The following is a 26,811-nucleotide window of genomic DNA, read 5'->3' as shown; positions in this document are numbered from 1 at the left end:
ATTTAAATATGAAAAGGGAAAGAGTAAAACGCTGAAGCGAAATGTCTTAGCGGCACAGGGCTGGCGCGCGATGTGGTCCGAACGGACGAGAGACGCGTTCCGACGCGTTTGTTTGTGTGTGGGTTGTGCGAGGGGGCGGGGCAAAACAAGCGAGATTAGGTTTGTGCTAGTCCCGGAGAGGCAAGCAAAATAGATCTGCCCAGCCGGGGAGCGCATTCCAGCCAGCCTCCCCCTTCTCCCTGCATTAACCCGCGTGCTTCGGCCTCCGAATGAACAAAGAGCAGCGGTTTAATGAAAGAGAAGAACAACACGATCTCGGGCTGACAGCGACAGGAATGACCGACAGCCGCATCTGAGTCATCTGCCTGCTGTCACGGAGAAGGCCATCGCTGGTCACGTGGACTTGCTGATAGCTAGTCAGCTATTACGCCACTGCTTATCTTTACGTCATCGTCTGGAGCAGCGCACCCAGAACAGCGAACAGTGGCCGCATTAGGCAGTTAAAGTACTCTGCTGGCTCGAGAACAATCTCTCAATCTCCCATATTCCGTGGTCTGTTCACACTATCAGGCCTTTTATCTCCTCGCAACTGCTTCTACTCTACAACCATCAACCAAATACACAGCTCACAATGTCAGAAACCATCGTCGAGCAAGCCTCGACCGCCGCTCCGCTCTCCCCCTCCGGAACAATGTCGACAGCAAAGTTCCCGCCCACGCTGGCCTCCATCACCTTCCCTGCCCCGCCACCGCTCCCAAAGACCATCGTCTCCAAAGACGACATTGAATCCAACATCGCCGCATACGAGACCCTGCTGACCGCCGCTGCCGCCCTCAGAACCGCGCTCGCCCAGGTCGCCGAGGCCGAGAACGACTTTGGCGCAGCGCTGCAGGCATGTGCAAAGTGCCGTGGCGCTGGCGAATCGAGAGACGGCCTGAGTTCAGCATCGGGTCTGCAGTTTCTTGCCGCGAACCACCAGCGTATTCTGGCCGAGAGTTTTCCGCAGGGATTTGAGGCGCCGATCAAGAACGAGCTCGAGAACTACAAGAAGCTCACCAAGACCCACGAGGAAAACTTCCAGAAGGAGACGATCGCCCGCACAAAGCAGCTTCGCAAGACCGAGAAACAGAACGTCAAGCTCGGCAAAAAGAAGCAGCGTAACCTTGAGAGCTACCGCAGTGCGCTCATGGACCTCACCAGCCAAGTCGACGGGCTGGAGAAGCTGAAGTACGACTACTTCAAGTACTCGCTCGACATCACGCAAGAGATCTCGGCAAAGATCCTCAAGCATGCTACCTGCATCACTCGCGCCGAGGTTGAGATGTTTGAAGGTGTTGCTCGGAAAGGAGTCTCGGGAGAAGGTCTAGATTCTGTGCTCGAGCACAGCGAAGATCCGTTCCAGTACATCGCCATCGAGGTCTCGGAGCCGGCCGCGGAAGCTGCCCTCCAGGCAAACGGACACACCGAGCCAGTCATCCCGCATTCATCGATCGTACCCTCTGAAGAAGGAATCGAGGAAGACATCAGATTCTCCGACGAAGCAGCCGCCGTGGCCGCCCAGCAGCACTCCGAAGAAGAGGATCATGAAGGTGCGCCGTCGATCTATGCAACCCCGGCCGTCGAAATTGCTAACCCTAACGAAGATCAAGAACGAACAGAAGCCGAAGCTGCCTCTGCCTCTGCTTCTGCTCCTGCTCCTGAAGATTCTAGTGCCTCGCCACCTGCTGTTGAGGGTGTCGCTGACGACTGGGCTGGAGATAAAGCCTCCGTCGCAGAGAATGCTGAATAGCAGCAAGAATCTACCACAATGATGATCATGACGACGACGAAAACAACAAAACTAGTGTTACTCCGCCGGGCATTCGGCGACTTTGTGGGTTTATTGATTTGCCTATCTCTATTTTATTCTATCTTGCTGGCGACCGAATACTCGGTCCGCGCTATGGAAATCTGCTGGTGTTGGTCTAGAGCTGCGATTTTGTTTTGTTTGCAGCGATTTTGGTCGGGTTTAATATTTCAGGTCCATTTGAGGGTCTCACATCTTTGTCAACTAGTACTCTAATGTTTTAATATTTGCCAAATTTTGTTTCATGTATTCTAATATATTCACTGTGTACCAACTCCAAACATAAACGCTATCTGTGATCTATCCGTCTATATCTATCCCGACTCTTCCAAAGCCTGCAGCTGCACAAGCTCATAATACTTGCCCTTCTTACCCAACAACTCCTGATGTGTTCCGCTCTCGACAACTTTACCAGAATCAAACACATAAATCACATCCGCGTTCTGAATCGTGCTCAGTCTGTGCGCAATCGCAATCGTAGTCCGACCCTTGGCAGCCACGTCCAACGCCGCCTGCACAACTTTCTCCGACTCGGAATCAAGCGCAGAAGTAGCCTCGTCCAAAAGCAGCACCTTTGGCTCGCGAATCAACGCCCGCGCAATCGCAATGCGCTGCTTCTGCCCTCCGGAAAGAAGCGTGCCCTTGTTTCCGCAAAGCGTGTCGTATCCATCTGGAAGACTCATGATAAAGTCGTGGATGTTGGCCTGTCTGGCTACCTTGTAAATGCGCTCATCAGGGACAACTGTATCTGTGGTGCCAAACAGGATGTTTTCCCGAATAGTTCCTGCATAGAGCGTGGGTTCCTGCTGCACAAGCGCAATCTGCTCACGATATCGGTTGATATTGAACTCACGAATATCGCGACCGTCAAGCGTAATGCTTCCGGAGAGCGGCTGATAAAAGCTCTCAATCAAGCCAATCGTCGTACTCTTTCCACATCCAGAGCCGCCGACCAACGCAACATACTGCCCCTTCTTGACCGACAAATCCAAGCCCCGCAAGACCGGGACAGTAGGCCGGGTAGGGTATCGGAAGTGCACGTCTTTAAACTCAATCTCGCCCTGCACGTTCTCAGGCGTGTCGCCTTCTGTGCTCCAGGTATCAATCTCTGGAACAAGACTGAGCGTCTTTTTGATGTTTGCCGCCGCAAACTTGGCCTTGCCCATATCCGGCGCATACGACAGCGCCATACCCGCCGCCTGGGCACCAGCGATAAGTGCACAATAAGTGATGTAAAATTTGAGCACGGTGTACTCTCCAGTTCTGATGAACGTCGAGCCGTACCAGTACGCCAGCGCGAATATAAACAGCTGCATGCCTTGAGAGATGCCGTACATGAACGAGCTCCTGTGCGTCGCCGGAATACTCACCCGATGCTGCTCCTCAATCGTGCGATGATACGTCTCCAGAACGTCGAGCTCCCTGCTCAGTGACATGACCGTCCTGATTGCAGACGCGTTCTCGCAAGCGTAGTTTGACGCCTTTTGGTTGCTGTTTTTCATAATTCCTTGGAATGAAGCCAGGATGTAGATTCGGAAAAAGCAACCGCCGATAATCAAAGGCTGCACGGCAGTCAACACGAGTCCCAGCTTCCAGGTAACCGAGATCGAGACCACGGCGCCGGAAAGCATAATCATCACCGCATTACTGATCTGTCCAAAAGTAGGACCAGTCAGACCTATACAGTAAAATTCTGTTAGTATGCTCCTTTCTTCAGAGTGAAGCAGAAACGGCCGACATACCTTCAATAGCTTGCGCATCCTGAGAAAGCATAGCAGTAAGACTACCAGCCGTATTCTCATCCTTATCAAAATAGCTGATATCCTGTCTCAAGATCTGCTTATACGTCATCCGTCTGATCCGTCTCACGAGTTTCTGGCTCGAAAACGAAAACAACGCCTGCGAACCCGAGGTCGCGACCGAGACCACAATCGATTCCATGAACAGCAGTCCTGCAAAGATTGCGATTCGTCTGGTAACGTACTCGTAATCAGGAAGATGCGTGTACGCGTCCACGGCTCCGCCGTAGAAGAAACCGAGCGCGACGTAGCCGAGACCGTTGATGAGCGAGAGTACCATTCCGATACTATTGAGCCCGTTGTATCCTTTCTGCAAATCAATCAAAAACATAACGAGCTCTTTGAAAGTGTACTTGCTATCATCAATCTCCTCTCTGGCAGGAGTATTTGCAATAATCGCACTCGAGATCGAAGATGCCGTCTTGACTCGCGACAAAGCTTCCTTTGCTTTCTCATCGACTGAGACTATATCCTCAGCGTCGATATCCTCCTCAGCCTCGCTCTGAATCTGAAGCTTAGACTTGATGATCTCCTTCTCCTTCTCGATCTTCTGCGCCTCCACAAGTGAAAAATACTCGCCGTTCTTCTCTAGCAATTCCTTGTGGTTTCCCATCTCCATAATAACACCCTTGCGCATAACAACAATCAGATCCGCATCCTTGATCGTGCTCAGTCTGTGCGCAATCACAATCGTCGTGCGTCCTTTGGCAGCTTTGTCAAGCGCATCTTGCACAATGCCTTCGCTCTTGGTATCAAGCGCCGAGGTTGCCTCGTCCAGCAGCAGAATCTTGGGGTTACTGACAATCGCCCGTGCAATAGCAAGACGCTGCTTTTGACCACCCGACATCAAGAACCCGCGCTCGCCAACAGATGTATCCAAGCCCTCGGGAAAGGTGGAGATAAAGCTCATCGCGTTAGCCTGTTCGCACGCAGAGGTCACAAGCGCGCGCTTCTCGGCCTCGGATGCAAACTCATATGGCGTACCAATAAGTCCATGCGCGATGTTTTCGTAAATCGAGCATGCAAATAAAGTCGGCTCCTGGGAAACAAGCGAGACTTGCTGCCGCAGCCAGCGCACGTTCAGGCTCTCGATCGGCACGCCATCGAGCATAATCTGTCCTGCTAGCGGGAGGTAGAACCGTTCAATCAGTCCGATGATTGTCGACTTTCCGGATCCAGAGGCGCCTACCAACGCGACTGTTTTGCCGGCGGGTATACGAAGACTAAAGTCGTTCAAGACACAGACATTCGGGCGCGAGGGATAGATGAACTTCACATTCCGCAGCTCCAGCTCACCCTTGACGTCCTCCAGTCTTTGGCCAGACTCGTTGAGTGAGTCCACCATCGACGCACGATCAATAGTCGCAAAGATCTTTGATACAGCTGAACGAGCCTGGGAGACAGATCGGAAATGGGGAGCGATTCCCGAGAGTGCGAAGGAGCCTTGGTTTGCAAGCAAGATGATTGAAATCACTTGCGCGACGTCCATGCGGTGTTCGGTGATGAAACGCGTGCCTTGCCAGAAGGCGAGAGCATCGTTGTTGTAGCAACCGATCCATACCATCGACGTCATGATTCCCTGTAGTTTGTCAGCCGCTGTTAAAAAATTGAGAAAGGACTAGAAAACGTACCAAGGCAAATCCTGCTTTAATTCCATATCGCTCAGAAACCTCGAGATACTTATCATACTGCGCCACAAGTCTATCTTGGATACCAAACGCTTGGACATTACGAATGCTCGAGATGGTTTCCTCCGCAAGCGTGCCGCCGACCGCGTATCCCTCTGCCGCCTTTCGGAAATACTTCTTCATCAACCCGGAGGAGACAAACAACGAGACCGTGACGACGAAGGCAATAGAGAGCATGATGAAAGTCAAGACATAGTACCGCGTGAAAGCTAGGATGTAGACAGCAAAGAAGGTGGACAGGTTGGCTACAATGTACGAGACTTTCTCGGACATTCCTTCCTGGATTAATGTAGTATCTGACGCAATCCGCGTGGTCACTTCACCAGAGCCGAGTTTGTCAAAGTAAGCGATGTTCTGCTTCATTGTCGCCGTCAAGTAGTGCTCTCGAATACGTCCGGAGAGAATCTGGCCGCGGTCAATGAAGACAAAGATCGAGAAGTAGGAAAGAATAATGTCAGCGATGCCGAGATAGACAAAGTATCTAGATCGAGTAAGCCTTACACCTCTCAAGTGCAAGTAGAAAAGTAGTATATACGCACAGAATATATCTATCGACTGTGCTCTGGAACTCTTCGGGAGAGATATAGTCATAACCAGATGCAGTCATGTTGTACATCTCATAAGGATACCCGTACTGCGTGGCATTATACTGCTCCGCATCATAATACGTCCCGTTCTCAAAGCTGTAAAACCCTTCCGTCGAGTTGTAAAAATACATCTCGTCGACGGTAAACCGTCTAGCATAGGAAGCAAAAGTGCCAGTCAAAGTGCCGAAGATAACAGAAATAGCGGGTCGAATGATACCCTCAGCGACAGAGGCAGCGGTCGCGAGGAGCAAGAAGAACACATCTCTGGACGTCGCATATCTGTACATTGTAAAGAACGACGTCTTTGGCTCAGGAACTTGGATCTGGGCTCTGAGCAGCTGGGCTTCATGAGCCGGCAGGTGACTGTACTCGTCGGACTCTTCGATGAGAAGAGACGAGGACTCTGACATCGATTGCTCTTTGTTGCTGATATCAGAAGAGTCGAAAGATCCACTGGAGACCGAGGCCTCGCGGACGCGAAGGTTGCCCTTCTTTTCTGAGTACTCTTCCTTTGCCATTCTGTTGTTGAATGATACAAAACAAGAAAGCAAGAGAGGAGTGCAGAGAAGGCCTGCAGTGCGGTTGAAAGCAATATGTGTGTATGAACAATGTGTAGAGGACCGATAAGATAGCGGCGCAGATCCTTATCCAGCCACTACTCCTGAGTCTATCTTTATTTCAACCCGGTGGTCAAACAGCCGCGCAGTTGGCCCTATCGCAGCCACAGGCATCGCACAGATTACGTCAAGGTTTCTGTAGGGTTTCCGAAACCCTCAAATCCGCTCCGCTTTCGGAGTTCCGTATGCTTTGCTCCGTCGGGAGCGTCGATCGCAGCCTCGAGGCGGATCAAAGCTCGAACCAGAAAGAGAGGCCTCATCAGTGTTTTGATGGATAGTCTTTGATATGAGAGAAACACCGAGTTTTGGTTCGAGGAAAACACCGAGACTTGGAGATATAAAAGACGTCTCTGCCCTCTGCTGTCTAGTAAACTAAGCATAGTTCCTAGTCAAGACAATCGTTCCATATTGTCGAATAAATCACATCAAAGCAATGACCTCCTCCGAACCTCTCCAGGCTCGCTATAAACCGTCAGTCGGACTTTCCTCCAGTCACCTCTGCTGAATATTCGCTTCTGACTCCTCATTCTAGTCTTGGCAACAGCGGCTTCCGCGTATCAGTTCCGATTGTGGGATGTATGGGCATCGGATGTACGTCACCTCTTCCGTTTGGCCATATCAGATAGTCTCTCTCATTGCCTCCCAGCTTCGAAATGGCTTCCGTGGGTCTTGGATCCCGAGGACGCTGCCCCGATCTTGAAAGCCGCCTACGATCTTGGTGCAACATCTGTATGTAACTTACTACCATCTCCCTGCTCAATCATCTCCTAACACTGTCTCTCTACAGTGGGACACTGCCAACGTCTACTCCAACGGCGAATCCGAAAGAGCAATTGCCTATGCCCTCAAGAAATACGACATTTATCCCCCGCTCCAAGATCCAGATCCTGACGAAATGCTTCAGCTACACCGCCAAACCCGGCACGAAGCTGACCGGTTTCCTCAACTCGACCGACCACACTCGCTACTCGAACCACATGGGCCTCTCTCGCGCCGCCACCTATGAACAAGTCAACGCCAGTCTCGAGCGTCTCGAAACCGACTACTTCGATCTCCTCCAGATCCACCGCTTCGACTAGGCGACTCCGATCGAGGAGACCATGCGCGCCCTGCACGACCTCGTCCAGGCTGGCAAAGTGCACTACATCGGCGCGAGCAGCATGTTTGCCTATCAATTCTCAATGATGCAGTCCTGCGCCGGACGCGTACAGAAAGTCGCAGAGAAGTTGGACTGGCCGATGGCAGACGTCGCCCTCGCATGGGTCCAGTCAAAGGTCTCCAGTCCCATCGTCGGAGTCACTTCGATCAAGAGAATCGAGGCCGCCGTCGCTGCTGCTCACAAATCGCTTGATCCTGAAGATATAGCCTACTTGGAGGAGCCTTACGTCCCGCGAAATATCTCCGGATTCCGCTGATCCTTTTCTTGTAACTCTTAACCAATCAGACATATATTATAACCATCATACACTCACGATAAAGCTTTCAATAGACACCTTAAAAACCCCACGTGTAAATAAAAAAGAGAGAATCATAAACAAACAAAATTGACAACACTAAATAGTAGAAATATTTTTTGATCAACAAGAAAACTACTCAAGCAACCCAATCCTAAAAACACACCCCTTGCGCCTACATATACAACTTTCCAGCCGCCCCTGTCGGCCTTCAATCAGCTAGTTTCCTGCAACAGCGAATTATACGAATACGCATCCGCCCAGCTGAACATCATCTCGCTGTCCATATCCATATCAGCAAAGTCCACATCCGGCGGCGGCAGAATAACTGTCGCGTGTGTTGTGTTTGCATGCGGGTTCTGGCTCAGGTCGAGATGATTCGGAGGTGGTAGATAATTTAAGTCTCCACCACTTCCTGGCGCATGCGAGTTGATCCTGTGACCGTTTCGGTGATTACCATGCATGTCATCATCCTCAAGGATGGTAGGACGCATCGGCATCACGATCGGAACTTTACCGCAAATCAGCTCAGGCTCGACAGACGATATCCGGGCCTCTGGCGGCGTGATCGGAGATCCGTTGCTATTAACTGCACCGGGCAGTGATGCATTCGTGGCCGCTGCCTGCGCGTTCAGCCTTTGCAGAATCTCCAACATCTCCGCATCGCCTACCATATGGTCGCCGATATCGCCATAGTCCAGCATAGAGATCGGATCCAAGTCGTTCGAGGCCATACTACTAGTCAGCGAAGCGTAGTCTGGTCGGTCCGAATGCATCGCTGAGGTCGTCGATGCACCAGTAGATGCAGGCGAATCGAGATCGTTGCTCGTCTGACACTGCTGCCGATGTTGTATTTGCTGCTGGAGCTGATGCTGGAGCTGGATTTGGTGTTGATGATGTTGCTGCTGCTGAGAATACTTTGGCTGATGATGGGACGTCATGGTGTTGGCCTTCACCTGCTGTGCAGAAAGCAGATCGGTGATGTTCTGTGAACTGGCAGGGGTTTGCGCAACCGACGCCGTCCGGCTTTCATTATACCGACCTTTCTCGCGCTCGACCTGGATCTTCACTCTCCGCACCAGCTCTTTCAGAATACGGTACGCCTTAATAGCGATCTTGTTGCGCGAGCGAATTATCCGCATGCGCTTGAGCGCATCATCAACAAAGTTGAGACACGTAAACACATCGATCGCGTTACCGCTTCGGTCGGCAGAGACAATGAACCGGGCCTCAGCTAGGCGTCCGCTCATCTTGAGAATCTCACGACACATCAGAACAGATGGTTCCAGGTTTGCGTAGACGATTGTAAACTGGCGGTATTGGTGTTCGTGAGCAAGGTTTAGAGTTCGCTCGGCCGCAGTAAGAAGACGCAAACAGAAAGAGAGCGGGTTCGGGATGGCGATCTTGCGCCGGTAGAGTGCGCAGAGAACCATACAGATTGTCGTAGCCAGCGACTCGCGGTGTTCAACAAGGAATGGGAACTGGTCGTCCAGCGAAGTGTCGGGTGAGTATATGGAGAAATAACCCGGAAGCGAGGCAGTGAAGATTGTCAGATTGCGGAACAATCGCTGTGGATTGCGGTCGAGGTCAGAGATATATTCTGAGAGCTTGTACGATAGTACGCGGCCCGTAAACTCGCTGATCGGAGGTCCGTCCTTCAAAACAGGGTACATGCAGTCGTCAGGTAGATCGAGCGGCAGAGGTACGCTGCAGATTTCGTCTTCGATCATGATTGGCCGGCCGAGGATCAGTCCCAGACATCGATCCCAGTAATAGATTGTCCACCAAAGCCTTCGCCTCCGCTCGCGCTCGTACGATGGCGGGCAGTCCTTTTCTTCAATGTGCAGCTTGATCTCTTGCGCCATCCGCACAGCGGTGGCGATGCAATACCAGCTGTCTTTCATGCGAGCCTCGCATTTCAGCCAAGCCGCGCGCAAGATGCACTCGTGCACTTTATCGACACAGTCGGGCAAGAGAGCAGCGAGCTCGGACGCGCACTGCGAGTAATCACTAGAGAGACTGTCAAGAGACTCGTCGATCTGGCTGACGGTCTCGAGATGCTCTTTGGGCACGAACTGCAGGGCGATGGACATGATGCGGAAAGTCAAGGTGGCGATGGCGACATTTTCGACGCGGTTGGGCGAGATCCACCATTTGTTGAGCGAGTCCCAAAATTCGATTTCGTTGATGGACTGGTAGAGATTTGCTTCCCGGAAGAATATTCGCACGAGGAGTTCGACGTAGGGTTTAGGCGGCATTTGTCGGAGGATGCGCTGGACGACTTTGGCGTTGCGAGAGGAAACGCCTTTTCGACCTTTGAACTCGCCGCCGGCGTTGAAGAAGTCAGCGGAGGAGATGAATTTTGGCGATAGTTTGAGTTCGGCGATGTCGCGCGCGATGTTTGAGACGCCAGATCGGAAGTAGCCTAAGACGTCTACTACGTCACCGTACTCGTCGTCTTCGTCGTCGAGATCGTTTTCAAAGTCGGAAGCAGCATCGGAAGACTGGTCGTCGTCGTTGTAGTCTACTTCTCTGTCGATCATGAGCATGTCGTCTTCGTCAGAGCTGGAGACCGAGTCGGAGTCGACGGTGGGAGAGCTATGGCGGGGGGTGATGAGACTTGTGCTTGTGCTGCGAGAGGGTGCGGTGGCGGGGGGGACGGATCTGAAGGCAAAAGGTTCGTCTGAGACCGAGTTGGGGGTGCTGTAGGCAGAAGAAGCATTGTTGGAGCTGTTGCATTTGCTGTCGCTGTAGCTGTTTTGAGAGGCGAGAGATGGCGAATGCGGATCGGAGGCAGCGGTGCGGACAGAGACTGCGTTGTGAAAAGCTGCGGCGGGAACAGAAGAGCCAGCAACAGAAGAAGCAGCAGCGGCGGCGACGACTGCGGAGGCGGTGGCCGGGGTCGCGCGGGCGAAGGTCGAGGAAGAGGCGGAGGAGGAGGAAGAGTTTGACGGCGGTTTGCGGGCGTAGTGGCAGAGGCTCTCAACCTTGCGGGCGACACACTGGTTGCAGGGCTGCTGTCGATCACACTAGAAGAAGAAGAAAAAGAAGGGAGTTAGTCAGGAGAAGGTGTATTGAAGACGGGGAGGAGGGAAGAAAGAGTGATAGATACTTTTTGCTTCCGTCGGTGGCACTCGGTGCAGGAGATGACGATGCGGGTGCGACGCGAGGTGGGCATTGAGCGGGAGGAGCCGGAGGAGGCCATCCCTGGGCGGGAAGAAGGAGAGAAGAAGAAGAGAGAGTAGAGGAGGAGTAGAGAGAGTAGAGGCTGGGTGAGCAGACAAAGAGAAGAGGAAGCGGAGGATGAGGAGGAGAGGAGCGAAAGAGGAGAGGTCAGGTGCGCTTAGGTAATTCGATGAGGAAATTTAGAGCGGCGGCATCCTGGCATTAAATTGGTGTTTTTTACTGTTCCAAATGTTTTTTATTTTGTTTGTTTTTATTTGGTTGTTTATTATTGTTTTAAATTGTCTGCTGATCAGTTATTGCGGAGGTCCTGGCTGCTCTTCCTCGCCGCTACGTCACCTTTGATATTGCTCTCAGCAGCAGCCAACATCCTCTTCTCTGGTTGATCCTGGTCTGCAACTCGCCTGATCTTCTTCGCAGCAGCTGCTCTTCCTCGTCTTCTGCTCTTCTTCGCCTTCACCGCACCGCAAAAGCTGCCAGACAATCCCAAACACAACAACAATCCGCTGCATCCGCTCCCGGCTTCCCTTTGCCCCGGGGGCCGCATATTTGAGATCGCCGAGAATACGCGTGCTCGTCGTCACAGTGGATGCGTTTTCGGCGTTTACGTAGATCACTTGTGTTTAGTCATGCACTGTGATTATGTTACGTAATATACTTCCCTGCCTCGGTCCGGGTCCGTGATCTTCTGAACATGAAAACTGCAAACTTTATTAAGTCTTCCCCGCAAAATCATCCTCGAGGCTCATCAACGACCTTCACCTCCTTCTCATCTCCTTCTTCGCGACCTCTATTCTGCTTTGCTTTGTTTGTATTATATACTGCTATGCACTAGAATGACCACCGCCGACCACCCTCCCTCCGACTTCGCACAGCTCATCGCCCTCACCCGCATCTCCCCCTCCCACTTCCGCTCCGTCGCCCAACCCTTCCGGCCCGGCGCGGCTCGAGGCGTCTTTGGCGGCCACCTCCTCGCCCAGTCCCTCTACGCTGCCTCACTCACTGTTCCCTTGCGCTCGGGCTTGGTCTGCAACAGCTTGCAAGCCCAATTCTTAGCTGCAAACACCGACGCCGTACCGTTCAATTACCACGTCGACAACGTCCGCGACGGCGGCACTTACCGCATCCGCCAGGTTCGCGTATACCAAAACCTTGACCCAGACAACCCCGACCACGAAACGTATGTCTACACATGCTTTGTCTCGTTCAAGTACATCGAAGGTCTCCATGACCCTGTTTACTACGCTGCCAGCCAAGTTCATGGCAATAAATGGGGTCACATCCCCGCCCCACCCCCCGTAAATCATATCGTCCCTGACAACTTGCCGTCTGTCCCTGATATCGACCTCCCAATGTCTGCTGTGTCTTGTTTGATTGCTATCTCAACTCCTTCTCTAATATCATGATGCAGGTGGGTCGCATGGGCCTCGGATCCCGATAGTGGATTCGTGCAGATCAAGCATGCCGTCGACGTTCGCAGAGCTCCTGAACAAGATCCTGCTACGATTCCTGATAATTTTGAAGACCGAAGGATGGTGAGCAAACAATATACTTTACTGTCACACACATGGATGCTTACACAGAAATCAAGTACCACTCCTACAAAACAATTCTCCCACTCCCCGACGACGATCCGAACATGCACCTGTATGGCAGTCTCTTTTCTTTTATTTTCAACTGCACACTTTTATTCCAACTGACAGTTACTCTCCAGGGCGGCCCATATCTATGCATCTGATAGAAACTCCCTTTTCACCTCTTCACGCCTAATTAATAGAGTCGACGACATTAATCGCGTGGTAAGCACAACTCCTCCAAATACCTGAACTACTCACTTACACCACCAGGTATCCCTATCCCACACAATAATATTCTACCCCCCGTCAAAGCCCTCGCGGGGATTATTTGTGCGCGCAGACAAGTCGTGGAATACAATGGAGAGCTGGACTACCAGAAGTGGTGACGGACGACTATCGTATGTCGGCAGGATGTACGATGATGAGGGCGAGATGTTTGCCGAGTTTATGCAGGATGGACTCTGTAAGTTTGGCGATTTACCTCCAAAGACCAAGCTGTGAGATTTAATATGTGATAATAAAATAATAAGAATATTCAGTCAAAACAAGATTAATCTCGGAGACAACTCGCTCTTGTCAGCAACTGCGTCTATGAATTCGGTTGATAGAGCGGTGTTCTAGGGTTCTGCACAATAATTATAGTACGACCATAGTACTGTAGTAGTAGTCCTGCTTAAAACTCCTTTTTTTTAAAAACCAGATTTTTAATACATCAACGCACGGCAATACACAGTAGATAGACATATAGATATATCATCATATATTATTTATTTATCTATTTTATCATCTCTAAGAAACAACATCGATAAATATTATGGCAAATAATTAAGTCTAGTGAAACTTCCTCTCAACGTTCGTTTGACAGTGCGACCTGCCTGTAGAGGTTTAGATAAACCAGGTCAGACGTGTGCAAAAAATCTCGGAGTGTGGCAATCAGAGAGTCGTGATTGTCATCCAGAACCTGCGTGCGGTATGGCACTTGGGAAGGCAGCAACAACACGTCAGACCCCCGCGGATAGAAGAAAAACTTCAGCGAGCCAAAGAATGGTCCTTCGCGTTATATATGGCTCTCCGCGGCCTCCGCCCTCCTAGATAGTTGCTGCGCCTCGTCGAGAGTTCTCGGGTTCATGCTGTGGACCTGCGGAAGAGTTCCATCGTAGGTGTTCACGTCCGTTGTCTGACGTAGTTCAGATTACTCCTAGACGAACTGACCCTCTGCATCCCGATCTCTACTCTCCGTGCCAAATCCTTAGCCTCGTCGAGTGTTTTCGGCAACTCAACGCAGACCTTCAATCGGATATCTGGGTGCAAGCCGAGAACGAATTCTTCCCTCAACATCAGCTCCGGCATTCTCCTGTGCGCCGAAAAGCCGTCGGTGATCCGGTCGTAGGCCCGGATATAAGAGTCCACATCCTTAGTCTGGCAAAGCCTCACGCCATTGGTGGAGAAACTGTCTTTCACGTTTCGTAAGGAAGCATTTCTGCTCCAAACAAGCCAGGAGATCTTCCAACGAGTGGATCGTGTTCTTGTGGCTGCGGACGTCAGTGAGAGCATCACCCTCGAGAAATCCAATGGTCTCATTCAGTATGTCCTCATCTCTGACAAAGTTCGAGGAGTCGAAGTAGAGCAGCACCTTCTTTTTCCAAATATCGAATCCGGCGAGATCTGTCTGTCTGTTGTATTTCGGGGGAGAAGCAGCCGCGGAGAGGAAATGGGAGCTCGAGGAATTCGGCAGGTTCGCAGTCATGAAGTGGGGTGTTGACATTGTAGGTTCTCGGGTTTTCTGCTAATTGCTTTGCTACCAAAGCAAACAGATGACTGTTGCAGCAATCGGTCTATATTAGAGTCGTGTTCAAAGATATCGCTAGATATCTACTGAACCGCGAGTTACCGCTGAGCGTGGATAAGGGCTTCCAAAACCCTACGCGGCTGAATAACTGTAGGGTTTCTTACAATCTGAGGCGTTTGTACTCCAAAGCCGCATGAGCCCAGCTCCCAACCAAACCACGAATATTCACAATCCTTTCTGATATCCACCTTTCTTGACTTAGAGAGTCCAGCTTCATATCAATAACGCAACATGCCACCCCGCGCCCAACAAATAAAGCGCACGCGCTACTTTCCAGGAAAACGAACGTCACGCACACCTTCACCCGACCCCTCATCCTCCGACGACGAAAGGGATCAGCCCGAGGACGCTGACCAGAATTATGCCACCGCACAAAACGATACGCCGGTGGCAATCACTGAGTTTGCAGCGGACGAGGATAAAGATGAGGAGGAGGACGAAGAGAAGCAGAGTAGCAGGCAGATCGCGGTTAGTAAAAAGTTGAATGAGATTAGTCTGAAAGACCGACAGAGGAGGGTCGTCGAGCCTGTAAAGGAAAGCCGCGCGAAGAAGGAGAGCAGTGAGAGCGAGGAGAGCGAGAGTGATGATGATAGCGAGGAGGAAAGTGACGAGAGCAGTGAAGAAGAGGAGCCAAAAAGAGTTCTATTAAGACCCATCTTTGTGCCAAAGTAAGTCGACCCCCCACATCACATTTACCATTTTCTCTACATATATACTAACATTATACAGAAACAAACGCTCCGTCCCAACCAAACAAGCCACCGAAGCCGAAGAACAGCTCGCGGTAGAAGCCGCCAAAACACAGAAAAAAGAAGCAACCCTGCTCGAGATCCAGAACCAGATCCGGCTTGAATCCGAAGCTCATGCGCGAAGACAACAACACGAAGCGAACGACGTCTCGCTTGTAGCAAATGCAGACGACATCGACGACACTGATGATCTTGATCCGGCAGCTGAGCGGGCGGTGTGGAAACTGCGAGAACTTCGACGGGTGAAACGCGAGCGTGAAGAGCTTGAGGAACGGGAGCGCGAGTTGGAGGAATTGCAAGCTAGACGAGAGATGGACGAGGAGGACAAGATCAGGGAAGGTCTCGAACGGGTACGGCAGCAGCAACAAGAGAAGAAGGACAAACGTGGAAACGTGGGGTTCATGCAAAAGTACTACCACAAGGGCGCATTCTATCAGGACGACGACGCTGTCAAGCGCCGCGACTTTCATGAAAAGACGATCGACGAGGTCAAGGACAAGACGGCACTGCCCAAGATCCTGCAAGTCCGTGGCGACGATTTTGGTAAGCGCGGAAGATCAAAGTGGACGCATCTGTCGGCGGAGGATACGTCGCAGGGCGCGGACTCGCCGTGGTTTGATCCTCAGAGTCGGGTTAATAAGCGCGCGCGTGAGAAACTTGGTGGGATGCATGATGCATATCCAAACAAGAGCAAGAAGCCGAAATGATTAGGATGGGGATTACAGTGTAGGATAATATTAATGTACAGTAACAAAATGCAAGCAAACGCCAACCAACTACAAACATATCATAAACACGAACAAATGACCAAACACACTATCGCATATACCGCTCTCTCTCCAACACCAGCGGATCAAGTTTGACGAGAAAGACGGTCTTGAGTGGATGAAGATCTGTCGGCACAGAGTGCGCGGTGACGCGGGCAGGAAACTGACAGCCGTCCATAACAGCCTCGATAACACCGGCTTGGAACGAGGCACAGTCTAGTGATGGCATGTCTTTCGGGACTGAGATGTATTTGTTTGATATCGGATCGTTGTCAATGATCATGTCTAGTGGATTTAGAGAGTGATTAGTAGAGATCTTGGTAAACGGTAGGAAACAACAACATACATTCATCCTCTTGATCTTTTGATTTTTCCAAGGCATCGGCGGGTTTGCCGAAGATCGCCTTCCAGATGGTTGTGTTGATAAACTGCAGCAGTCCAAGCACTCTGGTCTCGCGCTTTGCGTTTTTGATCTCACGGATAGCAGACAATTCAAGCACTCGCTGGCCGACGTGGTATCCATAAGCCGAGAGTCTGCGAGAGAAGTTAGAGCTCTGCAATTCATGATTGCACTAGACAAACATCAAAACTCACTTATTCTCCATCTCCTGCACGCCCTTGACATTCTTCTGAGAGTACTGCACCATTTCGGAAAACAGAAAAGCAAATGCAGAAAGCGCGAGATCGGGAGCCCGTCTGTTCACGTTGCGGTCGTAGATTGTCGCGCGACGTGGAGCAAGAACAGACGACGGCGCGGACGAGCGCAGCGAGAGCTTGTCCGACGACGCACGTGAAGAGCTCTGCATTTTCGACATTGTGATCAGCAGAGATGCAAAGTCAGAATAACAGGAAAGAGAGGAGGTGTCGACAGCGGACGATATCAGAGCCTGCGCAGAAGCCGTGACGCCGCGGTGCAGGGAGGAATCCACGTGACCAGTACCAACCCCGCGCATATGACGACACTGAGCACGTACGCCGTCGTTGCCAGGACTTGCAGCTTCCTTCCCTGTTTATCATCTCGTCCGCTGCCGTTTCCCTTCCGCAATTCTCCTTGCGTCTGCTGAAATGGATTCAAGCAAGTCGAAGCAGCGCCGCAAGAGCAGCAGCGCGTCCTCGGACGACAGAAAGCCGGTCTCGTTCTTCGCCCGGTTCGCAAACCAGGTGCAGTCGTCGGTCGCAGCGACCGCGAACCAGCCTACGCAGACGTCGTCGTTCAAGATCCATCGGAAAGAGACAAAGCCGTTTGCGTCGAATGGCTCTGCGATGCCGCCTCCTAATTTTGCTGGGACCTTTCTCGCCGGCGTGAGCGAGGACCCGAACCTCAAGATCCGCTCGACGATGGAGGACGCTCACTGTATTATTTACGATTTCCCGTCCGCGTCGTTTACTTCATCGACCTCGCCAGCGACCACCACCACGTCCACGTCCTCGTCCACCTCATTCCTCTCGCGCTCACGATCCCGATCCGAATCAAATCCCCCCGCGCCATCACTGCTAGGAACAGCAATTGGCAGCAACGTATCTGGGCACATCTCCGCCGATGCGGGGTTCTTTGCAATCTTTGACGGCCACGCAGGCAAGGCGGCTGCCGAGTGGTGCGGACAGAAACTGCACTCCGTGCTCGAGGACCAGCTCAAGCGCGATCCACACGGACAAGTGCCCGAGCTGCTCGACCGTACGTTCACCGAGTCAGACGTGCTGCTTAGCAAGCAGCCAGTGCGTAACTCCGGCTGCACTGCGGTCGTGGCGCTCCTGCGGTGGGAAGACCGGCTGCTACGGCCAAAGGAAGGCTCGGACGGCAGTCAACAACAGCAAGAACCACCCCAGCGTCCATACCACCACAACCACTTTCTGCATCATCATTCCTCTCCCGCACCATCATCATCACAAACACAAACACAGTCACAACCAAAGACGGTGCGCGAGCGGATGCTATATACCGCAAATGCCGGAGACGCGAGGATAGTGCTTGCCCGGAACGGACGGGCCCTGCGTCTGTCGTACGATCACAAAGGCACGGATCCAGACGAAGCGCAGCGGGTAGTCAACAGCGGCGGCGTTGTGCTGAACGGGCGCGTGAATGGTATTCTGGCGGTGACGCGGTCATTGGGCGATCTGTACATTAAGAACCTGGTGACTTCGCATCCGTACACGACCGAGACGTATTTAACAGCCGAGGACGAGTTTATGATTCTGGCATGCGACGGGCTCTGGGACGTGTGCAGCGATCAGGAGGCGGTGGACGTCGTGCGGCCGATTGCGGATCCGCAGGAGGCCAGTCGGGCGCTGGTCAGTTTTGCGCTCGAGCATTTCAGCATGGACAATCTGACGGTGATTGTGGTTCGGTTCGACAGCCGGATGTCGGACGTGATTCGGTCGAACCATACGAAGAGCAGCAGTAGTAGTAGCAGCACAACGACGAAAAAGCCGCCGCCGACGCAGCAGCAAACGACGACGATCGAGGAGGAGACCGAGGGAGAGGCGGAGACAGCGGATGTGAGTGCGCGGGTGGAAGCATTGGCTGTTTCATGATCGAGGTTGTTTTTGTTTACATATCTGGAAACATTGTTTGGTTTACTGAGGTTTTGTACTTTCACATCTTTCACATGTATAACATAGGAAGACTTTCATTCAAAGTAGTATTATGTAGTTTTGGAGAGTCTATGCTGGATCGCGAGGTCTCTTCGTAGAGTATCGCGGGCTTGTATCTGTAGAAGAGGTATAGTGAGCGCAAGTTGAGATCATGTGAAAGATAGTGGAGGGCGTACTATGGCAATCTCGGAAGAGTCGAGGGCAGCGTTGAAGGACTGCGAGGCCGCAATGACAGCACCGAACGAGTCCAGCTTGAGAGGCGGGTAGACGCTGCGTAATGTGTCAGTAACCAGACCAAATGCAACAGAGTAGATGCAGTGGATGTAGAGCAGAGGCAGACCTTGGGTTCGGGGCCGCTGTGAGGTTCTTAGTGTGGTCGGCGACGGAGATGAGAAGTTGCTGAGAGAGTCAGATAGGAAGAAGAAGAGAAAAAGAAGAACCAGAAGACAAACACACGTTGTAAGCCGCCCGCAGAGCGTCGCTGTCTGCCATTGGGAACTGACGATATCAAAGAGCTGGAGGAGGAGGAGAGATGGGAGGAGCCGAAGACAAAGCGTGACAATAATCCTTTGTAATCACTTACTAATCATGCTTAGTCATATTATAGTCATCCCCGTTTGTGCAACTTTTCATCATCCTTTGTGTCTTCGTCCCGCCCCACAACAAAGCTTTCGCTTTTTTTCCCTGCCGCGATCCTGATATCCACCTCCGCACCCGCCTCTGCCGCCTTAACCTCCTCAAACAACCCCTACGATGACAGACCCACCAAAGCGCGTGCTCTACGTCGGCAACCTCGACGCGCGCGTTGACGAGCAGATGCTCACCGAGCTGTTTGCTCCCGCCGGCGCGATCGAGTCGGTGAAAATCATCCCTGCGGCAGTGCACAAGCAGGGCCCTGGTCTGACCAGCTACGGCTTCGTCGAGTTTGTCGAGCACGAAGCCGCCCTCAACGCGATCCAGACCTACAACGACCGGCTCGTGATGCAGGCCGAGATCAAGGTCAACTGGGCGGCCAAGAACAAGACCCACATCTTTGTGGGCGATCTCAGCAGCGACGTCAACGACGAGGTTCTCGCGCAGGCCTTCTCGATCTTCCCGTCCATGACCGAGGCCCGCGTGATGTGGGATCCCAAGACCGGCCGCAGCAGAGGCTACGGGTTCGTGTCCTTTGCTGATGCGGCCGAGGCCGAGAACGCGCGCCAGAAGATGGACGGCGAGTGGCTCGGCTCGCGCAACATTCGCTGCAACCGCGCCTCGCAGCGCAACTCGCACTCGCAGCAGATGGGCGGCAACAGCTCGATGGGAGGCCAGGGCGGCCCCGGTAATGGAAACGGCTCAGCGACCGACTATGAGTCTGTGGTGCAGCAGGCGCCGGCCTGGCAGACGACCGTCTACGTCGGCAACCTGTCGCCGTACACGACGCAGAACGAGATCGTGCCGCTGTTTCAATCGTTTGGGTATGTGGTCGATGTCCGGATACAACCCGAGCGAGGCTATGCGTTTGTGCGGATGGACTCGCACCAGGTGGCAGCTCTTGCTATCGCGCAGATCAACGGGGTGATGATCAACGGGCGTCCGGCCAAATGTGGCTGGGGCCGGGACCAGAATTCGGGAAACATGGCGATGGGAATGCAGGGAAACGCGATGGGCCACGGTCCGGTTGGCCAGCGCCAGAACCATCATCAGGGACATCAGCACCAGCAGCAGCAAGTTCAGCAGGCGCTTGGGTTTGAGGGGTATTCGAATCAAAATTACCGGATGCCATATGGCGGAGGGGGATATGGAAACCAGTTCCAGGGAGGGTTCAGGGGACGCGACCGGGGATACGATTATCAGAGGAATATGTAGAGTAGATGATTGAAAACTGTGTCTTTATACTTTTACCTTTACTATTACTTTTCACTTTTATCTTTTTTCTTCTTTGTTGCAATATGAATTGATTACCTTGACTCTACTTCCTATGCTATGATACAGATGATACAGAACCCAAACCAAAATATTAAAAGGGAATGTCCTCTTCCGCAACCAGAGCGGCGTGCTCGCTTCCATCCTGTTTGTTGTCCTCGTCAACATCAACCCAGCCGTCATCATTGTTGTCATTATTGTCGTTATCGGCGTCAGAGTCAGAGTCGACGTCCATACCCGGAGCACCGACCTTGACCTTCTTTGCCAGTCTCAGCAGGTCCAACCCTCTCGGTGCCCGATTGAAAGACACTGAGGAGGAAGTAGTAGTAGTGGTAGTAGAAGCACCACCAGTCTTCTCCTCGGTGACCTTCCGCGACGTAGTGATGAGCTTATACCGCTCCTCGCTATTAGCCACCTTTGTCTGCAGCATGCCGTTCCTGCTCTCTGCCTTTTCGATCCGGCCACGTTTCCGTTTCGAGATATGCAGCGGCGACTGTCTCTTCATCTTTGGCTGCTGCTTTTCGGATTTGTATGCCACCGGGGTCGACTCGTTCGCGCCGTCGTGGATCACGGGCTGTGGAGGCGGTTCCGGCATCTCGCGACGCGCAGCGCGCTTGTTGCTCTTGTTTGCTGTATGAGAAGAGTTAGTAAGTGTTTCTGACTCGTTATATCAATAATACTGCCCACCCTGCTTCTTTGCCATTGCGCTTGCGTCTACGACCTGAAAGGAATACAAACAATAAACAGAACAAAATCAAAAAAAACTTTTTGAAGACCTGAGCGAGCGGCAAAAGACGCTAACCCGAAGCAGAAACAATGAAAGCTTAGCCCCTGAGCCCACCCAATCCGGCCTAGCGCCAAAAAGATGGACGCGCGGCCCAGGACGGGCAAAAGTTATAAGTCCAACATCGCCTCGTTCCGGGCCCAACACCTTCTTCTGCTCCGTCTCGACCTTCTTCACGATGACTTCCTCCGATTTCGCGGCGCTCTGGGCCTCGTCCGAGGTCCGGCTGAAGAGCGCGAGTTGCAGCAGCTCAGACAGCCTCAGCAGCACCTCGTCAACATCAACAGCATCAACCGCAGGAGTCCTCGGCGGCCTCGTCAACAGCGGCAACTCCTGCTTCGCCAACGCCGTCGTCCAGACCCTCGCGGCCTCCTCCGCGCTCAGAAAGCTGCTCGAGTCGAAACAAAACGAATCCGAGCTCTGCCGCGAACTCGATCTGCTCCTCGAACGCATCTGCGCCCGGCTGCCCTCCCAGCATTCGCACTCCGCCGCCGCCTTCCTCGGCGCCATGCACAAACCCTACTGGACCCTCTCCACCGCAGTCGACCACAGCCAGCAGGACGCCCACGAGTTCTTTCTCGCGCTCGCCGACTGTCTCCGTGAAGCCCTTGCGCCCGGATCCGGTGCTGCGGCAGAAGAAGTCCGGCTGCCCATCGACGGCGAGCTCGAGTCCCACGTCGCCTGTCTGGGCTGCAACGAGCAGCAGCCCGTCCGCTGCGTGCCCTTCTCTTCCCTCGAACTCACCCTCCCTCGTCTCGCTTTTTCGCCCGTCTCTCTCCAAAGCATGCTCGAGCACTACTTTGCGCCCGAGCAGATCGACTCGGTTTACTGCCAGCGCTGCTCTCTTCTCGCAGCCCGCGACCACCTCGCCCGCCTGCTGCAAAAGACAGACTTTTCCTCCCCTGCTGCATCATCGTCCCCCTCCTCAACCTCCTCGAAGCCCGACATCAGACCGATCCTGCGCTCGCGCCACGAAGCCATCGCGCACGCGCTCGAAAACTCAGTCGTTCAGGACGCTGACTTTGAGAGGCTGAAACCGCCACGCCTCGTCGCGGCCTCGAAACGCCGCCAGATGACTGTCCGGACAGCGCCTGAGAACCTTGTCGTGCACATCAACCGCTCTCGCTACGATCCCGCCGGCCAGATGCCCTGCAAAAACACCGCCGCCGTCACTTTCCCCGAGATACTTGATTTCCACGACTACCTCTCGTCGTCCGACTCGTCTGCACCTGAAGCCAGTAGCGACAACAACAGTGGCGTCGTCTACCGGCTCGCGAGCATTATCGTGCACCACGGCTCCCACTCGATGGGCCACTACATCGCCTACCGTCGCAACCAAGACTTCCCACTGACCTGGACGCGCACTTCCGACAAGGACGTCAGCGACGTGTCTGAAAGCGAGGTTCTCGCGCAGTCTAACGTCACGATGCTGTTTTACGAGCGCATCTCTGCCGAGTCTCTTCCTTACTACCAGACCACAAACGTCTACACCTGCACAACCGAGCCACTGATCCCCGAGCCGCTGATTGTAGACAACAACCGGATCAACATCCCAGTGCAGCAGTATCCCTCGCCACGCATATCACTGGCCGAGCTCATTTCGGTGCCGGTCTCGATCTTGTCGACAAACTAGTCTACCTTCTCATGATTCTCTGTACATTATTCTCATTTCTTGTCTTTTGTTTGCATATTTGTTTGCTTTTGGATGTTCATCAGGAATTCGGGGTTCAGGGATAGTTACGGATTAATGTATTTAATAAACTATAATGAAGCATGTTTCACAAGACTATTACAGTAGGGTTTGCTGACATCTTCTGCAAGAATAGTGACGTAAGCTGCACGTGACTGTAATCAAGGGTCTGGTGGTAACCTCCGAGGGAAAACCCGTTCACGAAAAAAAATACAGGACCAGACTCGAGATACACAATCAATTAGCCACAACAATGCAGTTTTCACGGACACTTTTCGCGCCTGTGCAGGACAGCGCTCTCGTGTACCTCATGCGGTTCCGACAGGGCCCGGTCGTCGTCGGCAAGACGAACCATGTCACAGTACGAGAGCCGAGAGAATTGTTTGCTGCTGCTGCTGCTGCTGCTACACCTCGACATCTGCTAACTTTCTGTAGGGTTCAATGATCCGGAAACAGCTGCCTCCTACGCGAGTGCCAAAGGCGTCGCGTGTGCACGACTGGTCGATTCTCTGCGTCGCGCGGTTGCCCGAGAAATCCCACGGCCCGGCACTAATCGCCTACCTCCACGAGCTCCGCCGCAAGCGGGAACGACTGTATGAATCCAACCACGAGCTGCGCGAGCAATGGATGCACACAAAGTTCCCCAAGCGCCACGTGTACACCTACGAAGCCGTCTCGGATCTGGCGACCGCGCTCGATTACCTGTACAAGCGGCCTACGGTCGATGAACTGCCGCGAATTAAGGTGCCACCAACGAAGAAAGTGCATCAGCCGTATGATGTGCGGAGACCACAGGAGAACGCGGTCGTGTACTGGCCGAACGAGTGGTTTATGGGCAAGGACGAACTGTGGCCGGAGTCTGTCGAGCACAAGAAGATTGATGTCACGGGAATGGGTGAGAATGACATGGTTGGCTATCTGATCGAGTACGAGAACGAGGAGGAGGCTTTTAATCAGAGCGGGCTGCCCCAGGAGCAACCTAAGCAGTAGATCGAGCAGCAGATCGAGGAGCAAGCCGAGGAGCAGACCAAAGAGAAGAGCGCGTGAATATAATGTGTCATTACGTAGTTTTATTATCATGTACATAGTATAAAATACACATATAGTATATAATACACCCACTCACGCACTCTTGCGCTTTTGCGATACCAGCAGTCCACCGACAACCTTGCCGACCGCGTTTCCGAGATATGCCCCCGCAACAACAGTAGTCGGCCACCGCTGCCACTCGCGGTCCCAGTCCAAAGGAATCGGGACAGCGCCGAGCCAAGCGCCAACAACGGTCCCGATAGCAGCAACGTAGCTCGCGGTCCACGGCCCGCGCAGCGCTACCGCCTGAGTCCACGAGACTGCGTCAAGCGGAATAGTACAAAGCAGTGGGAAAAGCATGAGCAGACTTGTGTGCGCACTCAGAAGGAATGTTTCTGGAACGGCTATCGTTACCGGCGCGCCAAAGAGGAGGAAGATGATGTGCAGCAGTGGAGTTAGTAATGCAGCCAGCACCAAGGCCAGAAATGCAGTCTATACGAATAAATTATCAGCATCTGCTCTCGTAAACATACTTAAGCCGCAGACAAGACATGGCACTCACGGATACAGAACTCCGAGAAGCGGTCTTCTTGGATGCCTTCTTTGGCTGTCCGGCAGTAGTCAGGACAGCGCCAAGTTGCACGGCTGCGGTGTATGGAAGTGCGACCGCAAGCGTGCGGACGGGATACTGAGCAAGCTGAGAGCTGAGAGCAATGGTTGCCACGGGAACGACGAGGATCAATGCGCCTGCCGCGAGTTGGATGAAAGCCGACGGTGTTGACTGCGAACTGGAGCTGACGACAGCGGCAGGAGAGGCGTGTGCTGCGGTCGGAGCAAGTCTCCGAGGAGGGGCCTTTGTGCGTGCCATGTTGTCTATCAATCGACGATATCTAAAAGGAAAATAGAGAGAAAAGTGGAAAGAAACAGAGAATCAACAGAGAATAGGTTGAGGAAGATGCGGGTTGGGCGGTGAGGTTTTGGGTTTAAGTCGCTTTGCTGCGATTTCCACCTGCTTCACCGCTTTCTGACCTGTTCAACCAGCAACAGCGATTGAAATGGTAATTACGACGTCTGATTGATATCAGAGCTGCTGCTTTGTTCTATGTTCCGATTACTGACAGATCCGCAGAGTTCGATCACGCCTACCCAGCGCAACGTCATCAACCAGTTCGTCTCCGCAACTGGCGCGTCAGTCCGCGTCGCGACTTCCTATCTGCGCGCACACGGCTGGAATATCGATGTTGCTGTGTCGGAGTATTACGATGGATCCGGTGTAGGGGGTGCATCCGCGTATGTTGTCCTTGTTGGGTTCTACTGTGGTTGGCGTGGAGAGTGACCGCGAAGATACTGACACCTGCCTCAGGAAGAAAGATACCAAAGCCCTGACGGCCATATTCGACAAATACAAGGGTATCTTTTTTTGATTCATTGAATTGCAGACTCTATGGATCTTGACTGCTGACATGGAGAAACAGACCCGGAAGATCCGTCCACAATCGGCCTTGACGGTACGATCGCATTTATCCAAGACGATCTAGGAATCGATCTCGAGGACCCGTTTGTGCTCGCACTCGCTTGCAAATTAGAGGCTCCTACGGTCGGACAGTTTTCAAAAGATGGGTTTATCAAGGGATGGCAAGCGTTAAAGTATGTGACCAACTCTTGCAATATCGTTGTCAGTGACTAGCTGCTTATCTTATCTACAGTGCCGACTCGATCCCGAAAATGAAAAAGGCCTGCGAGAAACTACGGTCCGAGTACGCGACCGACATGGACCTATTCAAACAAGTCTACCGGTTCACATTCACATTTGTGCGTCCCCCCGGCCAGCGAAATCTGCCGATCGAGACCGCGGTCGAATACTGGAACCTGCTACTGGGCGACAAGTTCCCTTCCCCGGAGGTGCTCAAGAGTTGGACCACGTTTGTACAGGAAGAGTACAAGCGGGTGATTTCGAAGGATACGTGGAATATGCTGTGGGAGTTTAATGAGTCGGTTTTAAAGTCGGAGCAGGGCCTTGATTCGTATGACCCGGAGGGAGCCTGGCCGTCGATCTTTGACGAGTACGTTGCATACACAAAGAAGAGCAAAGAGTAGATGATCAATTAATAATTACGTTTTATTCCAATTACCCAGAAACAACAAACTCCTTGTAGAATAACTATACAAACCAGAAACCTAGAACGAATACCGGATCTGGACAGGACTCGTCGGACCCTCTGTCGATGTCTCGCTGATCGACCCGGCAGCGTCCGACGACACGCCGCCTTTTGCATGCCGAAACAGCTTCATTCCAACCCACGAAACCACACACCATATCCATGCCACGACGCAGAGAAGCATCACCATCGAGGGGTAATACTCGTCTATCAGCAGGTCGGCATCGTCGTCCATCGACGGCAGTCCACCTTCGACTTTGTCCAGAACGGGCGCCTGTCGACTGTTAAAACACAACACAGTAAATAGTTGAAGGAAGTAGCTTACCCAGACGCGCCTCCATACACCAAATATGCTCCCGATACCGCACACGAATATGAACCAGGTTGAGAACAGGACGACGTATCCGCAGTTTACGGTGTGCGACGGATCCTCTTCATAAAACTCGTCGTCATCACTGTATGCACCCTTTTCGTATCCCGCATTCTCGTCCTCATCATCATAATCATCATCGTCGCCGCCCTCATCTGTGAGTAAA

General features: G+C 52.6%; 15 protein-coding genes across 15 annotated transcripts; 10 read left to right on the top strand and 5 right to left on the bottom strand.

Annotated features, from left to right (window-relative positions):
* Positions 1 to 518: 518 nt before the first annotated feature.
* Positions 519 to 2,011, top strand: BZA70DRAFT_151691 (uncharacterized protein). The gene is made up of 2 exons (XM_064909712.1): positions 519 to 1,589; positions 1,659 to 2,011. Exons 1-2 carry the CDS (start codon positions 632 to 634, stop codon positions 1,787 to 1,789), a joined length of 1,089 nt encoding a protein of 362 aa, XP_064768322.1. The 5' UTR covers positions 519 to 631; the 3' UTR covers positions 1,790 to 2,011.
* A 68-nt stretch (positions 2,012 to 2,079) lies between these two features.
* On the bottom strand, positions 2,080 to 5,715 carry BZA70DRAFT_277786 (ABC transporter). Its single transcript, XM_064912502.1, has 3 exons — positions 5,277 to 5,715; positions 3,589 to 5,224; positions 2,080 to 3,524 (listed from the first exon to the last, which is right to left on the bottom strand). Exons 1-3 carry the CDS (start codon positions 5,694 to 5,696, stop codon positions 2,161 to 2,163), a joined length of 3,420 nt encoding a protein of 1,139 aa, XP_064768321.1. The 5' UTR covers positions 5,697 to 5,715; the 3' UTR covers positions 2,080 to 2,160.
* An 834-nt stretch (positions 5,716 to 6,549) lies between these two features.
* On the top strand, positions 6,550 to 7,952 carry BZA70DRAFT_304335 (NADP-dependent oxidoreductase domain-containing protein; the record flags this gene model as incomplete). The annotated part of the gene is made up of 6 exons (XM_064914772.1): positions 6,550 to 7,008; positions 7,070 to 7,128; positions 7,184 to 7,266; positions 7,325 to 7,339; positions 7,416 to 7,547; positions 7,617 to 7,952. Exons 1-6 carry the CDS (start codon positions 6,971 to 6,973, stop codon positions 7,950 to 7,952), a joined length of 663 nt encoding a protein of 220 aa, XP_064768320.1. The 5' UTR covers positions 6,550 to 6,970.
* A 10-nt stretch (positions 7,953 to 7,962) lies between these two features.
* Positions 7,963 to 10,649, bottom strand: BZA70DRAFT_277780 (fungal-specific transcription factor domain-containing protein). The gene has a single exon (XM_064912501.1). It carries the CDS (start codon positions 10,538 to 10,540, stop codon positions 8,207 to 8,209), a length of 2,334 nt encoding a protein of 777 aa, XP_064768319.1. The 5' UTR covers positions 10,541 to 10,649; the 3' UTR covers positions 7,963 to 8,206.
* Positions 10,650 to 12,010: 1,361 nt separating this feature from the next.
* On the top strand, positions 12,011 to 13,252 carry BZA70DRAFT_289213 (thioesterase-like superfamily-domain-containing protein; the record flags this gene model as incomplete). Its single annotated transcript, XM_064914096.1, has 5 exons — positions 12,011 to 12,528; positions 12,586 to 12,709; positions 12,766 to 12,821; positions 12,889 to 12,973; positions 13,022 to 13,252. The coding sequence occupies 5 exons, from the start codon at positions 12,011 to 12,013 to the stop codon at positions 13,250 to 13,252; spliced, it is 1,014 nt and encodes a 337-aa protein (XP_064768318.1).
* Positions 13,253 to 13,808: 556 nt separating this feature from the next.
* BZA70DRAFT_310489 (uncharacterized protein) lies at positions 13,809 to 14,692 on the bottom strand (the record flags this gene model as incomplete). The annotated part of the gene is made up of 3 exons (XM_064914923.1): positions 14,309 to 14,692; positions 13,964 to 14,283; positions 13,809 to 13,889 (listed from the first exon to the last, which is right to left on the bottom strand). The coding sequence occupies exons 1-3, from the start codon at positions 14,514 to 14,516 to the stop codon at positions 13,809 to 13,811; spliced, it is 609 nt and encodes a 202-aa protein (XP_064768317.1). The 5' UTR covers positions 14,517 to 14,692.
* A 139-nt stretch (positions 14,693 to 14,831) lies between these two features.
* On the top strand, positions 14,832 to 16,091 carry BZA70DRAFT_306687 (splicing factor, Prp19-binding domain-containing protein; the record flags this gene model as incomplete). The annotated part of the gene is made up of 3 exons (XM_064914809.1): positions 14,832 to 15,068; positions 15,111 to 15,268; positions 15,330 to 16,091. 3 exons carry the CDS (start codon positions 14,832 to 14,834, stop codon positions 16,054 to 16,056), a joined length of 1,122 nt encoding a protein of 373 aa, XP_064768316.1. The 3' UTR covers positions 16,057 to 16,091.
* BZA70DRAFT_277768 (transport protein particle subunit trs31) lies at positions 16,092 to 17,140 on the bottom strand. Its single transcript, XM_064912500.1, has 3 exons — positions 16,711 to 17,140; positions 16,463 to 16,650; positions 16,092 to 16,401 (listed from the first exon to the last, which is right to left on the bottom strand). The coding sequence occupies exons 1-3, from the start codon at positions 17,067 to 17,069 to the stop codon at positions 16,166 to 16,168; spliced, it is 783 nt and encodes a 260-aa protein (XP_064768315.1). The 5' UTR covers positions 17,070 to 17,140; the 3' UTR covers positions 16,092 to 16,165.
* On the top strand, positions 16,932 to 18,987 carry BZA70DRAFT_151547 (phosphatase 2C-like domain-containing protein). The gene has a single exon (XM_064909710.1). It carries the CDS (start codon positions 17,182 to 17,184, stop codon positions 18,646 to 18,648), a length of 1,467 nt encoding a protein of 488 aa, XP_064768314.1. The 5' UTR covers positions 16,932 to 17,181; the 3' UTR covers positions 18,649 to 18,987.
* A 474-nt stretch (positions 18,988 to 19,461) lies between these two features.
* On the top strand, positions 19,462 to 20,556 carry BZA70DRAFT_267132 (nuclear and cytoplasmic polyadenylated RNA-binding protein pub1; the record flags this gene model as incomplete). The annotated part of the gene is made up of 1 exon (XM_064911081.1): positions 19,462 to 20,556. One exon carries the CDS (start codon positions 19,462 to 19,464, stop codon positions 20,554 to 20,556), a length of 1,095 nt encoding a protein of 364 aa, XP_064768313.1.
* A 94-nt stretch (positions 20,557 to 20,650) lies between these two features.
* Positions 20,651 to 21,411, top strand: BZA70DRAFT_277762 (uncharacterized protein). The gene is made up of 2 exons (XM_064912499.1): positions 20,651 to 21,243; positions 21,301 to 21,411. The coding sequence occupies exons 1-2, from the start codon at positions 20,718 to 20,720 to the stop codon at positions 21,336 to 21,338; spliced, it is 564 nt and encodes a 187-aa protein (XP_064768312.1). The 5' UTR covers positions 20,651 to 20,717; the 3' UTR covers positions 21,339 to 21,411.
* Positions 21,412 to 21,513: 102 nt separating this feature from the next.
* BZA70DRAFT_277760 (uncharacterized protein) lies at positions 21,514 to 23,314 on the top strand. Its single transcript, XM_064912498.1, has one exon. It carries the CDS (start codon positions 21,576 to 21,578, stop codon positions 23,028 to 23,030), a length of 1,455 nt encoding a protein of 484 aa, XP_064768311.1. The 5' UTR covers positions 21,514 to 21,575; the 3' UTR covers positions 23,031 to 23,314.
* On the top strand, positions 23,315 to 24,136 carry BZA70DRAFT_277759 (uncharacterized protein). The gene is made up of 2 exons (XM_064912497.1): positions 23,315 to 23,448; positions 23,523 to 24,136. Exons 1-2 carry the CDS (start codon positions 23,341 to 23,343, stop codon positions 24,075 to 24,077), a joined length of 663 nt encoding a protein of 220 aa, XP_064768310.1. The 5' UTR covers positions 23,315 to 23,340; the 3' UTR covers positions 24,078 to 24,136.
* Positions 24,137 to 24,143: 7 nt separating this feature from the next.
* Positions 24,144 to 25,105, bottom strand: BZA70DRAFT_151434 (GPI biosynthesis protein family Pig-F-domain-containing protein). Its single transcript, XM_064909709.1, has 2 exons — positions 24,679 to 25,105; positions 24,144 to 24,608 (listed from the first exon to the last, which is right to left on the bottom strand). The coding sequence occupies exons 1-2, from the start codon at positions 24,982 to 24,984 to the stop codon at positions 24,210 to 24,212; spliced, it is 705 nt and encodes a 234-aa protein (XP_064768309.1). The 5' UTR covers positions 24,985 to 25,105; the 3' UTR covers positions 24,144 to 24,209.
* A 46-nt stretch (positions 25,106 to 25,151) lies between these two features.
* On the top strand, positions 25,152 to 26,230 carry BZA70DRAFT_277755 (Cullin binding-domain-containing protein). Its single transcript, XM_064912496.1, has 4 exons — positions 25,152 to 25,406; positions 25,480 to 25,526; positions 25,592 to 25,763; positions 25,823 to 26,230. Exons 1-4 carry the CDS (start codon positions 25,219 to 25,221, stop codon positions 26,211 to 26,213), a joined length of 798 nt encoding a protein of 265 aa, XP_064768308.1. The 5' UTR covers positions 25,152 to 25,218; the 3' UTR covers positions 26,214 to 26,230.
* Positions 26,231 to 26,811: the final 581 nt, after the last annotated feature.

Source organism: Myxozyma melibiosi (assembly GCF_037950935.1).
Source record: "Myxozyma melibiosi strain Phaff 52-87 chromosome Unknown BZA70scaffold_5, whole genome shotgun sequence".
Classification (NCBI taxonomy): domain Eukaryota; kingdom Fungi; phylum Ascomycota; class Lipomycetes; order Lipomycetales; family Lipomycetaceae; genus Myxozyma; species Myxozyma melibiosi.
The sequence above is the reverse complement of the archived record's forward strand: the minus strand, read 5'-3'. Positions and strand labels throughout refer to the sequence as shown.